General features: G+C 43.9%; 1 protein-coding gene across 2 annotated transcripts in view; it reads right to left on the minus strand.

Annotated features, from left to right (window-relative positions):
* The window catches only part of DHX37 (DEAH-box helicase 37), a 34,717-nt gene that overhangs the window by 17,178 nt on the left and 2,260 nt on the right, over positions 1-15,279 (minus strand). The window contains exons 1-11 of one of the 2 annotated variants that reach the window (XM_069960955.1): positions 13,536-13,664; positions 11,514-11,626; positions 11,268-11,434; positions 9,979-10,091; positions 8,741-9,077; positions 8,282-8,430; positions 5,495-5,587; positions 3,658-3,754; positions 542-655; positions 337-438; positions 122-236 (exon numbers count right to left, since the gene is read on the minus strand). In XM_069960955.1, coding sequence (XP_069817056.1) covers positions 122-236; positions 337-438; positions 542-655; positions 3,658-3,754; positions 5,495-5,587; positions 8,282-8,430; positions 8,741-9,077; positions 9,979-10,091; positions 11,268-11,434; positions 11,514-11,616 — 1,390 coding nt within the window. In that variant the 5' untranslated portion in view covers positions 11,617-11,626; positions 13,536-13,664. Of the gene's footprint in view, positions 1-121; positions 237-336; positions 439-541; positions 656-3,657; positions 3,755-5,494; positions 5,588-8,281; positions 8,431-8,740; positions 9,078-9,978; positions 10,092-11,267; positions 11,435-11,513; positions 11,627-13,535; positions 13,665-15,279 lie in introns of those variants that run through there. The other variant, XM_069960956.1, reaches the window with a different exon arrangement.

Genomic DNA, 15,279 nt, shown 5'->3' on the forward strand with positions numbered 1-15,279 from the left:
CCATCTGTAGACAGCTGTTTCAGGGTTCTTGCCCCTCATCAGTACAGAGCAAGCAAGATACATGTAAGAAACCTAAAAGGATTATTCCATTATTCAACTTCTTCATAAGCTACAACACTACCTGACGGGAGCATTCTGTGAATCTTGCAGACCTTTCTAAAACATTCCCCTGCATAGTCATCTAGTGGAGTCCGTTTATTAAAGTGAACCGTGACTGGAAACTGCCTGGTATCCACCTAAAAAGACACGGATACAGTAACAAACACATTAGTGGACATTCTGGATCACAAAGACTTCCAACATTTCTTTTTTAGTCAATTGTTCAGTTTCCTTCACCTTAATCACTGGAGGAGCAATAGGAAAGAGCCTTTTGTTTTCAGTGAAATCTTCAATACGCAGAGTAGCCGACATGATGATCAACTTTAAAGGGATTCCTTTCTGTAAAATAATTGCACACACATTGTATTAGCAGTATACAGGAATATATAATATAATGCAACAGTCAAGTAAAGCAGAATGTGACAGATTCATTTAAGACCACCTTCGTACGAAGAGGAACAATGCGGGATAAGAGTCCTATCAAAATATCCGTGTAGACACTGCGTTCGTGAGCTTCATCAATGATTATTACTCGATATCTCGTAAGCAAGAAATCCTAAAAGGAAACAAAAATAATGAAAATGGTTAAAAATCAAAGCCAAGCATCAAACAATAATATATTTTTAATAATCACTAAATTTTTTCGTGTTTAAAAGGCCATAGCGCTTGCATTTTTTCACCTACAGACCCACATGAGCCCTTATTTATTGCAGTATCAATTGTACTTTGAATCTTAATTAGAGATAAGCGAACGTTCGGTATTTGATTAGCTGGGGCTGCAGAACTTGGATAAAGCTCTAAGGTTGTCTGGAAAACATGGATACAGCCAATGACTATATCCATTATTTCCACATAGCCTTAGGGCTTTATCCAAGTTCAGCAGCCACCGCTAATCAAATGCCGAACGTTCGGGTTCGGATGGACTCCAGCATGCTCCAGGTTCGCTCATCTCTAATCTTAACCCTTCCTTAATCCTTGAATCTTAATCCTAAAATATGCTGCAAATCCAGGAAAAAAAATATATATGCGCAGTAAAATTTTGAGGCTTTCGTGTTTACACAATTCACTCTATGGTAAAACTGACATGTTACCTAAGTTCCTCAAGTCAGTACGACTACAACGATAGGCAATTTATATAACTATAAAAATGCTCCATTCCCATCCTTACAAAACTTGTATCCTTTGGTCTATGGGGCTGTGTGAGGTGTCATTTTTTGCGCCATCACCTGTACTTTCTATCGGTACCTTGTTTGCCTATATGCAACTTTTTGATTACTTTATATTACAATTTTTCTGAATCTGATGTGACCAAAAATCCGCAATTTAGCATTTTGGCGTTTTTTGCACAAACGCTGTTTACCATGGAAGATCAGAAATGCAATAGTTTAATAGTTCGGGCGATTCTGCACGCAGCAATAGCAAATATGTTTATTTTTTTTATTTATAAAAAATGAATGATGAAAAATAATGAAAAAAAACATAGTGGTTCCTTGGTTTAAAAGTGTTTTGCAAGAAGAACTCACAGTTTTTCAAAATTGTGACTTGGTTTGAGAGCATTGCTTTGGTTTAAGAGCTCCCTCTACTGGGTTGGGGGGGGGGGGGGCATGGTCTGCATAGCGGGGTCTACAGCCCTGTACTCTGACCCAGAAAGTCTCCCTCACCTTCCAAATCATCCACCTCAGGCTGGGGCTTGCATCAGGGGACAGGACTGTGGAGGTAATCTCTCCATGGCTTTAACCCCTCTCTCCCTGGACAGGAAGTGCTGCTTTACTCTGCCCACATCTGCCCTGCTCATTCCCGCATGCTCTCTGCAGTCTCTATCAGTCCTGATTAGTCCATCCTGAACACACACCCCTTCCCCATTGCTGTCATGTGACCACACAGACCTATGACAGCAGCCCTGCTTCTCTATTCTCGCCTGTTGTACTACGCTACTGCATTATGGGGATCTCTATCTACAAACTACTGCTGTGTTATCAGGGTTATGCCCTTACTATACATCAGTGCTTCTCAATTCCAGTCCTCAGGCCTCACCAACAGGTCATGTTTTGAGGTTTTCCTTAGGATTTCACAGGTGATATAATTGTACTCAGTGCATCAGGTAGTATCAAAGGTGATCTTTGTATGGGAAATCCTCAAAACATGACCTGTTGGTGAGGCCCGAGGACTGGAATTGAGAAGCACAGCTATACATTATACACCACATGCTGATTGCTATACTGTACAGCAACTAATAATATGACATATGCAGATGTTTCATCTGTTCTACATGTTATTCAGTATATAAAATCATTATTTTTTGGGTTTGGAACCAATTGTCTGCATTTCAATGATTTCTTATGTGACAATTTGCTTTGGTTTATGAATGGATTTGGATTACAAGCGCGGTCCCGGAACGAATTATGCTCATAATCCAAAGCACCACTGTAAAATTTTGTTACAGTAAGGCCCTGTTCCCACTGAGCAAAACTAGCGGAATTGTCCGCGGCGGAATGCCGTTAGCCTCCCTCTCATAATGGGAGTCTATGGGAGGCGCGCGCTCCTGCCCTGTCCGCGCTGAAGAATGAACATGTTCATTCTTCAGCGCGGACAGGGCAGGAGCACGCACCTCCCATAGACTCCCATTATGAGCGGGAGGCTAACGGCATTCCGCGGCGGACAATTCCGCCACGGAATTCCGTTAGTTTTACTCAGTGGGAACGGGGCCTAACTCAAAGTCCACCTGGGGGATTTCTATGATCACTGCACTGATCTCTGAGATTGGTTCTCGATTACTTTGGGTTGCTGGAGCCGATAGTAAGGGATTGCCAAGCTGCGATCAGAGTCATAGCATCGCTGAGGCCAGGCCATAAGCAGGGATCATCCCTCCTTGATCGCATCACCACTAGGTGATGGGGTGATGGGGTTTTATAGCCATTATTGACAGTGACATTTAAATGGTTAATTACCTGGACACGGTAATCGGCTCACACCGGCTAATAGCTGCAGTCCTGGCATGACCCGTCTCTGAACCTTGCTACCCACCCCAAGACGTTCGGGTACGTGATGGAGTGGGAAGGGGTTAAAGGGTACCTCTCATTTGGATCATGAAACTCCCAGCAGGACTGTAGTCTGCTACTAAAGCGAGCAGTATACAGACATGGCACAAGCCCTAAAGACTTGCAATATAGGTGCATTATAATGTAAGTCTATAGAGCTTCCGGTAGTCTTGTACACCACTTGCTTTAGCAGCAGACTACAGACCTGCTGGGACTTTGAATGGGTATGCAGCTTCATGATTCAAATTAGAGGTACCTTTTAAAGCAATGTGTAGACCGACACCAAACCTGGCAAGTAGGCCTTTCAATCTCATAATCCGTTGAATCAAGTAAATGGGCACTGCCAAAAAAACAACAAAACCTTCGAAATGTCAAAATGTGTGCAGACCCTGGATGATCGAGAGTCAGGAGAAGTCTGCACTTCTGGACGTTCTCTCCCAGGTCTGTGTCATATGACCTAGATGGACTCATACTGTAAATCTGTGCGTGTTTTACAGTCATGGATAATGAAGAGGCTCACCTTCTGAATTTCTTTCAGCAGTACACCATCAGTCATGAACTTTATTTTTGTTTCAGGGGAAACATTTCCTTCATATCGGATTTGATAAGAAACAACACTGAAATAAAACAAAAAAAAAAACAAAACATCTTATTATTAGACATGAGCGAACCGGCCGAGGTTCGGGTTCATATGAACCTGAACTCTCGGCTTCTGGTTCCCGCTGTCTGCCCACTTCGTGGAGAGGGTGGATACAGCCTGAGGACCGCCTGAAAAAATGCAATACAGCCTATGGCTATGGCTGTATCCCAGTTTTCGAGGCGGTCCTCCGGGTGTATCGAACCCGAACCTCGGCCGGTGAGTGTATTAGACCTTATTCTCACTGGTGTTACTTGGTGACAGCTTTCTCCGCCGGCAGTGCCTGCTGGGTTTTGGGGGGGCCTTGGGGATAGGTCCTGTGACAGTGGGGTTGCAGGGCCGTTCTATGGCCTCCCTTCCCTGTTTGTGCTCGCTTTGCGGGGTTGGCGGTCGCTGACTGACACGATGGTAAGTTAGCGTAGGGACTCTTTATGTGAACCAGAGGACCTGCACGTGGTACATGGGGCAATATGGTTTGATAAAATTATACACCAACATCCTGGCGTTGGTTTTTAAATGTAGCCGATAGACATTAGTGTCAGCCATAGGTGTGAGCTGCAGCAGCTCCTTTCTCTCCTTGTCCGTACAATAATGAGTCTACCTGCTATGGCCCGACAGGGCTTAATGTTGGAATTCTTCCAGGCTTGGGCACATCAAGGCCTTAGGAAAGTCTCTTTGACACAAGTTAAAACAGGAAGCAAGAGTTCCAACAGCATCCAGAATAGTCTTCAAGACTTTATTAAAGAACCAACTAGAAAATACAATGTTCTGATTTTCTACTTGATTTCTCAATAAAGTCTTGAAGATTATCTAACCTGGATGCTGTTGGGTCTCGTTTCCTGTTCTACTATCCACATACTGGGATTGTGGGTTACCAGCATGCATCCCTCACTACTTGCAACTTGGATCTATCGGTGCTGCTGGACTCTCTTTCTTTTTTTTTTTAAAGATAAAAATGGTCATTTTATAAGTACACAAAATGTGGACTGCTAAACAAAAGGTACCATTGCCTTTATTTCACAGCTTTATAACGCTGTCAGCAGCTCAGGCCATGTTCGTGTGCTGACAGATGTCCTGAAAGCACGGAGAGCAGGAAGACCGACCTAGTTACAAAGGTTGATTACAATAAGTGTTGAGCTGATCTGTCAAAATGTTCTAGTGTGTCAATATTCTCCCAACATTCAGTGTTTGATTCCCACGTGGCTGCAGAAGTTGGATGCCACTCTAGGAGGTCCTGGAAAATATAAATACAGCCATAGGCCGTATCCATGTTTTCCTGGCAACCCTAGGGCGGCATCCAACTTCTGCAGCCACGTGGGAATCAAACACTGAATGTTGGGGGAGCATTGATGAACCAGAACATTTTGACACATCAGCTCAACTTTCATTATAAGCCCAACAGTGAAACAAATATTCTGCACCTAGACCAGGGGTAGAGAACCTTGGCTCTCCAGCTGTTACAAAACTACAACTCCCATCATACTTGGACAGCCAAAGCTTTAGCTGTCCAGGCATGATGGGAGTTGTAGTCTTGCAACAGCTGGAGAGCCAAGGTTCCCTGACCCAGACACAATGCTTTCTACTATAACCTGACAGTCTCACATTTAAACTGGCGTCTTATATATATATATACATACATCTTTATGTCCGAGAAGAAAAGAAGGTAACATATAATTATAAGTCGATGAAGTAAACCACAAACTCTGCAGCTACCACTTACTTCTGAGGCAAGTTCATCTCAAGAGCCACTCTTTGTGACATGGTGACTGCTGCTACACGACGAGGTTCTGTGATACCGATGATGTCATTCTCACTAAGGGACCAAAAAAAAAGGGAATTACCTAAGAGAACAGCCTCTACTTTACTTCATGGACTATGATCACACATCTTAGTTTTTTGGCCATTTCGCAGCCTTTTCTTTGGACACCCGTCATTTGGGCGCCTTAACACATCCGTTTTTTTGCAAAAGACAGCTGGAATTTGCATGCAACGGCCACGTCTTGGTGCCAAAATGTTGGGTGTTCAAAAAACGGCCGCGAAATGGCCAAAAAAAAAAAGATGTTGTGTAAACATAGCCTCAGCGTTATATAAGAAAGTAATACGCTGACAGCATGTATACACAAAGAGCGTGTTATAAATATTTTTTAAAAATAAAAAAGTAACTATAGAAATCCCAATTATAACAAAGGAGCTAAAAAAAAATTTCCCTTGAGGTTCTTCACTGTTAACACTCTATATCTGGTCTGTTAACACCCCCCCCCCCCCCCCCGCCGCAATGTAAAGCCACAGCTAAACCAGGTCTAACAACTTTATTAACTGCTACATCAGCGATTGTCAATGTGTTCCCTCCATACATTTTCATACTTGCCAAAAGGTATGCCTATGTATACTGCAGTATACCACTGCTGGGCCCCCTGAGATGGATAGACTAAATGTTGTATACAAAGTTTAATGTATTTCCTTAACAAAGTGTCACTTTAATTATTTTTTTTTTTTTTTGCTGAAATCAATAGTCCAGGCCATTTAAAGAAACTTTGTAATTGGGTTTATTAGGCAAATATGCCATTATCTGCATTCAAAAAGACTTTCCCCATGCCCCCCCCCCCTCCTTCCATTCTCTCATTTACTGCTCATTATCAGGAAATTTCGACTGGTTTACATCAGTCAGGCCCTGTCTGTTCTATTGAGAGGGGAGGGGGAAGAAGGAAGATTTATACCAAACAGAGAGCAGAGAACAAAGGATTACACAGTGGGAGCTGTGTGAAAGCCAGTATACAGAGGTCAGAGAGGTCACTGCTGACCTCAGAAGAGATAGCCCGGTGATGTAGTTGTAAATTAACTCTTTGTTGTCCTGTTTTGGTGCCTCATCTCCCTCCACCCCTCCCCTCTCTATAAGAGAACCATGAAGACAGGGAGGAGAGCTTCAAACTGCTTTTTTATGATAAAAAAGCATTTTTTGGCTAAAAAAAACAAAAACTAAGTTTCTTAAAATCGTCTGCACTACTGATTCATGCAAAAAAATTTAAAAGACAGTGACACTAACTTTTTTTTTTTCTGCCTCCCTCATGTTATTAGCCATCTTCCCTCCTCCTCCTGTTATCAGGCATCTTCCCTCCTCTTTCTCCTCCTTTTTCCTAAACTCTCTGCATCCTCTCTGAAAATCAGCTTAGCAATGGCTTTCTTTTACTGGTTAATACTTGTAGATAGCTCACGGATCAGATTACAAGTCTATGAAGGGAAAGGAGGGAGATATAGTGCTACTCCTTATGTACATACACTGCATGAGTTATCCTGAAAAATCACTACAGATGCGCTTTAACTACTGAGAAAATGTGGTTGCTGGTTATTTTTGCTCACAGGGGGTCTCACTGCTGAGAGCTGCTGTGATCAGGAGATATAGCACAGCAGCAGCGCAATCCACTCCCTGGCCAGCCACTAATTCCAACAATGGCTGGTACAGAGATAGCATTGGGGAGTGGATTTCACTGCCACTGCACTCTCTCCCCGACTAGATATCCTGATCAGAGCGGTCTCCTGAGACCCGCTGTGATCAATAACTTTTGACATGTTTGATGACATGTCAAAAGTTTTATATTTTCATGGCAAGTGCTCTAACCTACTTCTAGACTACTAGGGTCACTTTAAAGGGAACCTGTCACCCCCGTGCCGGGGTGACAGGCTCCCGACCCCCCGTTAGAGCCCCCCTATACTCACCTAATCCCGCCGGGTCCCGCTTCTGCAGGTGGTTGGGTGATGAAGATCTCAGCCGCTGCAGCCCGGCGCGCGCGCTGAGAGATGAGTCCAACACCCATAGAGAATGACAGGAGAGTCCAGCGCTCCGTCATTCTCTATGAGCGTTGGACTCATCTCTCAGCGCGCGCGCCGGGCTGCAGCGGCTAAGATCTTCATCACCCGACCACCTCCAGAAGCGGGACCCGGCGGGATTAGGTGAGTATAGGGGGCTCTAACGGGGGGTCGGGAGCCTGTCACCCCGGCACGGGGGTGACAGGTTCCCTTTAAGAGCCATTTAACTAGCTTTTAAGATGGTAAAAAAAAATTCCTTTCATAATCTTGTTTTAATTCTTTCAAGTATTTACAGCATCCAGTGCAGGAACAATTCCTGCTTTGTTCAGTATCAGACCAGTGTGCGTAATAGATACTTTGTAAGATGTCCAAATAATTTTCAAAGAGGCAATTGCCTTAAGTAACCTAGGAAATTGAAAGCACAAGAAATGTATAATGACACATCAAACACAGGGGTCATAACTTTCACATTCATCTTGCTGTATGTCCCCCATGAACATTACCAGAGTAGTGTACAACAACTTTAAAGTAATGCATGTAAATATAGATGTTAGGGTTTTTGTCAGAACAAAGGGGGTCCTGATCTGTACACTGGAACCCCTATGATAATTCTGGTACTACTTTCAGCTTACCTGACATTTTTTACTTGCACTCATTGTCTTTCGCGTGTATTTTACCACTGACATTTGGAACAATGACGTACCTTCCATAGCCGGCTTCATAGAGGAACTGCGGCACCTGAGTGGTTTTCCCACTGCCAGTCTCACCACATAATACAACAACAGGGTTTTCTTTAATGGCTTCCATGATGACTTGTTCTTCAGCCAGGATTGGGAGCCTTAACCTTGCTTCCTAAATGAGACAACAAAGAAAAGTTTACATGCGTCACTTATTGGATACGGGCCTTGTATCATGGAGAAAACATTGCAAACATGTGGGTGAATTAAAGGGAATCTGTCAGCTTTATTTGCTGCAGACACCACTGGATCAATCAGCTCAGTTTATCCTACTCTAGAACATCCTGCCTGCAGATTGGTCTGCATTTTCAATATGACAGGTTCCCTTTTTTTCAACTATACTGACAATGTAACATTTATTTTTTTTTTACCACACTACATTTGGTTCTGTACCATTAGCAGCAGCAGTGAGTTAAAATACAAACCTGAATTTCAGGAGTTCTGTCCACGGGAATGAATATTGCAGGCTGTGAGGATGGAGGAGCGGGGTTCTCTTTAGTTTTCTCTGGTTTGGATTCTTGTCGGATGCTTTGTGGGACCTCTGCATCAACAGGCTTCACAGGACAGCTAATATCTCCATCCTTTTCTTCAACCTTCTCATCTGCATCACTCTTTTCTTCCTCATCAGAACTGTCAGAAGACACAACACTGTCTGACTGTTCCCCATCATCCTCTGCTGGAGCTTTTCTCCTACGCTTCTTATTGGCTCCGCTGATGCTATTTACGCATTGCAAATCTTGACTATCCACATCATCGATTGTCCTATATAAGAAAAGAAGAGTTATAGTGGAACTCCAGTGATCCCATAAACAATAACATAAAATGCACAAAAAGCATATAGGAGTGCTAACTGACCCCACACTATTTGTTTGACACCCTTCCCACTTTCCAATGCGTTCCTAGCCCTAGATAGAAATCTAGTAATCTAGATAGATGAATAAGAGAAAGAGAGGGACGAAACAACAGTGTCCCCTTTCCCCTATACTGCTCAGGAGAGGCTGTTGTTTCCTCGCCCTTGGCCAGGCAATCACTGTGTGATGCCAGCGGTGGGCGGGTTTACAGATGAGGTGTTACAGCTTGCAAACAAAACAGAGAGAGATCATGTGACCTCTGTCTCAAAAGGGAGGGGGAGGACAGAGGAGTGGAGAAAGAGTGGACCAGGAGCTTCAGGGTGAGAGTCAGGATGTGCATCAGACAAACGGACCAGTGCCCATAAGGAAGCTGAAGATTGACCTTTTTTTTTTTAATCAGAGTTTAATCCCAGAGGCGAGACTCCCAATAAAGCTACATAATCACTTTGGCAAGAACACAAAGATTGCCATGTAGCACTGCATCACAGCTAATGAAAGTGAACATGCTCAAGTAGCAGCAGTCAAGCTGCTGTGACCCCACTGTCCCCAGAAATTTATCCCGGTCACAGCAACACATTCACTTACTTTAGCTGAAACTCAGTACAATGCAGGCAAGGTGACAAGGCGCCGTAGCCTAAGATACAACTGCCTGTGGAACATTAAATCCCACTTACCTGAATAGACCCTAAAAACATTATGACATCAGTTTATTATAAAGTTTTCCTTCATTTTAACTATTTAAAATGAAATAAAAAGAAACAAATATATAAATGACAGTAAATACTACATATGGCCCCTCTAAAAAGTCTTACCTTTTATTACTGTACAGTCGATCCCCTGTGCCCAACTTAGAGGTTGTATACAGTAACTTCAGTTCTTTCTCAGAGGCTTGTACTTCACTCAGCTTAGTGAGGATATCCGATCTCTGCCAGAAGGAAAACAGTATAGTATATGTGTCAGGCAGTGGGGGGCCAAGCTTCCTCCTGTATTTTCTTTTTCATTATTATTATTATTATTATTATTATTATTATTATTATTATTAAGTTTCATGAGCAGAATATAAATAAAACGACACGTGTTTAACTATTTAGGGGGACCTGTCAGCTACAATTCACTTTCCAAACTGCTGACACTGTTAGATAGCTAATACAGTGGTGCCTTGGATTACGAGCCTCATTCGTTCCAGGACTGCGCTTGTAATCCAAATCCACCCTTAAACCAAAGCAAATTTTCCCATAAGAAATTATAGACATGCAGACAATTGATTCCACACCCCAAAAATGATTATTCTGAATAACATGTAAAACAAATGAAACAAACATTTATAAACAGCAGAATCTGTGATATTATAAGTTACTGTACAGTAATGGAGAGGATGGGAAACACAAGGGCGGACAGAGACTGCAGGGAGCAGGAAGGAATGAGCAGGACATATGTGGGCACATACATGCAGCACTCTCTGTCCGGGGAGGGAGGGGTTACAGCTATGGAGAGATTACCTCCACAGTCCTGTCCCCTGATGTGAGCCCCAGCCTGAAGTGGGTCTGCTATGATTTGGAAGGTGAAGGAGACTTCCTGGGTCAGAGTACAGGGCTGTAGACCCAGCTATGCAGACCATGCCCCTCCCCCACTACCCCTCCCACCCAGTACAGGGAGCTCTTAAACCAAAGCAATGCTCTTAAACTAAGTCATAATTTTTAAAAACTGTGAGCTCTTAAACCAAAACGCTCTTAAACCAAGGTACCACTGTACGTCAAATAAGGCACACAGTACCTTTCATATATCCAGCTGAGCTCCCAGTATTAAGAACAATGCTTTTATTCTTTGGTAGAGTATAGAGTCAAAGAGGCTTACCTGACCCTGCTTGGGACTCAGGTTCCAGGTGTCAATCACACAGGGAGGAAAAGCCTCTTTGACTCCTTGTACCAGAGAATAAAAGCATTTCTGTACATTCTGGAAGCACAGCTGGATATATGAAAGATACCACGTGTCTCCTTGTCCTATCTAACAGTGTCAGCCGTTTTGGAACAGCTGGCAGATTCCCTGAGGGTGGACAGCACAAATGTACACTCTCTTTTGCTATCAGTTAAAATGGACCAACCTGGCTCTTTTTTTCTTTCTGTTCCAAAATCTTCTGTAGAGCCTTCTTCTGCTTTCGGCTTAGTGGCTTTTTTGTGGGCGCAGAAGCAGTAACTTTCTTTTGTTTAGACTTTTTGGATGGTAACACTAGGGCATTGCTCTGGTCCACACCTTTCAGTTGTTCAGATCCTGCAATATATTTTATTAGGAATAAAGCTGTCTGTCATATACATTATTTCCATGCTACTACATGCTATAAATATCTCACCTTCTACTTCAACCTCCACATTTAGCTTGGGTTCGGACTTGTCCTCTGTGCATTGCGCTTGTTGTCTCGCTTTCCAGTTATGTCTCTTTCTCTGCTTACCCATGCTGGAATCTCTGTAATGAGACATAAGATGACATTAACATTTCTTCTGCATCCCCTGGTAACACTGAAAATGCTGAGGCGTCATCTTCTGCATAGCGCAGGGCTGCAAGTAATGGTGGTGACCGTGATACTGGTACCAGCTAAAGATGCTGAAACTGCAGAAAATGTGCGGATTCACCATGATTGTTAGGCAGCAGCACAACTTTATTCGGAATTGCCTAGCAGGTGCTGATCTCACATAGCATGGCTATTAGGGGGCCAAAGGAGCACCTTAATAAATGAGTGTGATGGTTCTCACTGGTATTCACAGTTCAAAGTGTGGTAAGGAATAATGCAAGTATACCAGTACCTTAATCCTTCTTATGTATAGTCTCCTATGGCAGAGGCAGTTATACTCACAGCATTAGTAATGCATATGTCATTTATTTCTTCGCTACATGGTATAAGAACATGATCATAAACAGAACATTTTCCCCAAGTCCAAACTACCTGCAGTCCGGCTGGATGTTTCAGAGGACAGACGCTCCTCCTTCCTTATGCTCAAGTAACGGGCTTCTGTGCCTGTCACTCATCACCGGGCATGCTGACAGGCAGAGAGCAGTGACTAGACATGGGCAGGGAGCCGCCCAGATGACTACCTGCCCACCTTTGCCTGCTACACCCCCGGGGATTAAAACTTCATTTTCAACGGTATAAAGCACCTGCTGCAGCTGTGGCCGGTACGTGCCGCACAGGAGGTTTATACATTGTTCCAGGGAACCATATCAGCCCAATTGCCCATACACAATAAGGGGGATATGTCACCTGCCGTACGTCATCAAAAATTCAATATACTGCGATTTACACCAGCTCATAGCTGATACAGATTCCTGAGACTGCCGCACAGCAGCCTCAGATTTGGCTGATTTACTCTCAATAAATCGGGCATGGGATACAGCGGTGTTTATAAATCCCCTATTTATACTAAAGTCATGTGAGCCTGCTGCTGGCGATAGTATGAAGTGTATGGGGGCTCCCGACTATCCACTGACAGATTATGTTTTTGGACAGAGCGAGAAATCGTTCATTTTGATCAAATCGTCATTGATCGTTCGCAAAAAATTCACAGATCGTTCCGTGTAAACGGTCGTTCACCAATTTAACCGATGTGCAAGATAGGCTTAAACGATCGCAAAACGAATTTTCTGTACGATATCGTTCCATCTAAACGCTGATCGTTATAAAAAAAAAAAATCATTACTTTGAAATCGTTAATCGTACGATCGGGCGAATTATCGCTCCGTGTAAGCACAGCATTAGGAAATCCTCAAAACACGACCTGTTGGTGAGGCCTGAGGACTGGAATTGAGAAGCACTGCCCTAGACGACGTTGGGCATACCGGTACACCTTGGGTGCCAGTCCCCAGACGACCCTGGGCGTACCAGTGCGTCCTGTTATGAAGCTTTTTCAAGCACTATAATAATAATAAAGGGGTACTCCGGGTGGGAGGCCTTTTCTCAGTATTTCCAGGGAGGGGGTGGGTGAAGACACTGACGTCCAGAGCGGGGGCGTCTCAGGTCCCATCTGAGACACAAGTGGACGGAGTCCGGAGCAGTGTGATACTGAGAGAAGGCCCCCCGCCCGGAGTACCCCTTTAATACGGACATCACAAAAAGAGGACTGAATGATATTGTAGAATGTAATAGTTATTGGTTGTTGCTGATCACTGGGCGGCCATGACTGATATTCTAGACATAACACCAGTTACTTCTCTTCAGTGACTACTCGCCATTATAGAAGAAGATACACAGAGGAGACAGCTGCAATGTCTCTCCCCCAGTGGAATCTCAGAGGAGCCTGTTTCTATACAACAGTGTAAGGGGCGGCCCGTGATATACAAAACCGGACACACTCATGATACAAGGGAAAGTCACACTCACGAGCAACACCGGCGACCAAGGAATGCCTATGTGCATGTAGAACACATGGGACAGACTGAATCCGGAAGCGGAAGTGACGTGCGCGGTCCCTAGCAACCAGAGAGCGCGTGCGTAGTGTCGCTGGAAGCGGAAGTGACGTACAAGCGGTCCCTAGCAACCGGAGAGGGGGCGTCTGCGTTGTGCCTTTGGATACTGAGCGGCAGCACGTGACCGCTTACAGTAAAGCGAAGCCAGTGTACTGGTGCTGATCTGAACTATGGCGATTATAACTGTCAGTAAAGTAATCGGTTATATTATATACTATTACATATACTATTATATTCTGTATATCAATGCCGAGAATGTATACTGAACACCAGCCATCAGAGGCCATAAGGTCGGGGCCACGTGACACAGAAGTGTAATGTGCTGCTACAATCACCACCAGTGCAGATGCAGACCCCACATTCACTATCATTGCTTGTGTAACCATCCCTGGCCTGTATTGCAGTTGCCAACCATTGAATTGTTTTCTAGAGCCTATAGTGCACAGGACGCTCAGGATGAAGGTAAGTACGTACCTTCATCCTCGGCACACTTTCCGTGATGTTAGGAGTTTAATCTCTTGGCAAACAAGCTGCTTTGGTGCACTGGGGGCGGAGTTACCCCTGGCTGTCCTGCCCCTCCTAATTATTATTAGAAGAGTGGGCTGGATCAGGGTAGTCCCGCCCCCAGTGCACCAAAATTAATTATTAGCATAAAAATTAAAGTGTACTTGTCGTTTACAATTTTATTTTATTTTATTTTTTTGCAGAAATCAATAGTCCAGGCGATTTTAAGAAACTTTGTAATTGGGTTTATTAGCTGAAAAATGCATTTTTATCCTGAAAAAGCAGTTTGAAGCTCTCTCCCCTGTCTTCATGGTTCTCTTATGGAGAGGGGAGGGGTGGAGGAAGGGAGATGAGGCACCAAAACAGGACAACAAAGAGTTAATTTACAGCTACATCACCGGGCTATCTTCTATGAAGTCAGCACTGACCTCTCTAACCTCTGAATACCGGCTTTCAAACAGGTCCTGCTGTGTAATCCTTTGTTCTCTGCTGGCGACTAATCTCCCCCCTCCACTCTCCATAGGTTACACAGGGCCCGACTGATGTAAAAGAGTCGAGATTTCCTGATAATGAGCAGTGGATGAGAGAGAGGAGGGGGGGGGGGGGGACCTGGGGAAAGTCTTTTTGAATGCAGATAATGGCAGATTTGGCTAATAAACCCAATTACAAAGTTTCTTAAAATCGCCTCTACTACTAATTTCTACAAAAAAAAAAAAAAAAACGACAGTGACACTTGTAACTTTTAATATGATGGAAACGTTGCTGAGGTGCTATAGGGGGATATGGGCAGGTTAGATACTTATAACCTGCTGATTAGTAATGAGAGGACATAGGAAAAATGTCCGGGTTCGTCCGTTTGGTACAACACAAACACTCGGCATTCAAATCCCGGCGTCTGAAGAAAATGGATGCTGCCCGAGGGAGTCCTGGGTAACATGGATACAGCCATAGGGCGGCATTCACTTTCTCCAGATCCCGGGAGTTGAATGCCGACTGTTTGTGTTTGGCCACGCAGACCAACCCAGACGGATTTGGACAATGAGAAGTGTGGCTTGTTGTGGGTGTGGTTTGTGGACTTGTCACCAGTGTGTGTGTTTGGGGGGGGTCAATATTTTCCCTATAAATTATCCTCATTGTAAGGCCCTAAGGGTGTC

Source organism: Dendropsophus ebraccatus, chromosome 3 (genome assembly GCF_027789765.1).
Source record: "Dendropsophus ebraccatus isolate aDenEbr1 chromosome 3, aDenEbr1.pat, whole genome shotgun sequence".
In the NCBI taxonomy this organism is placed as follows: Eukaryota; Metazoa; Chordata; class Amphibia; order Anura; family Hylidae; genus Dendropsophus; species Dendropsophus ebraccatus.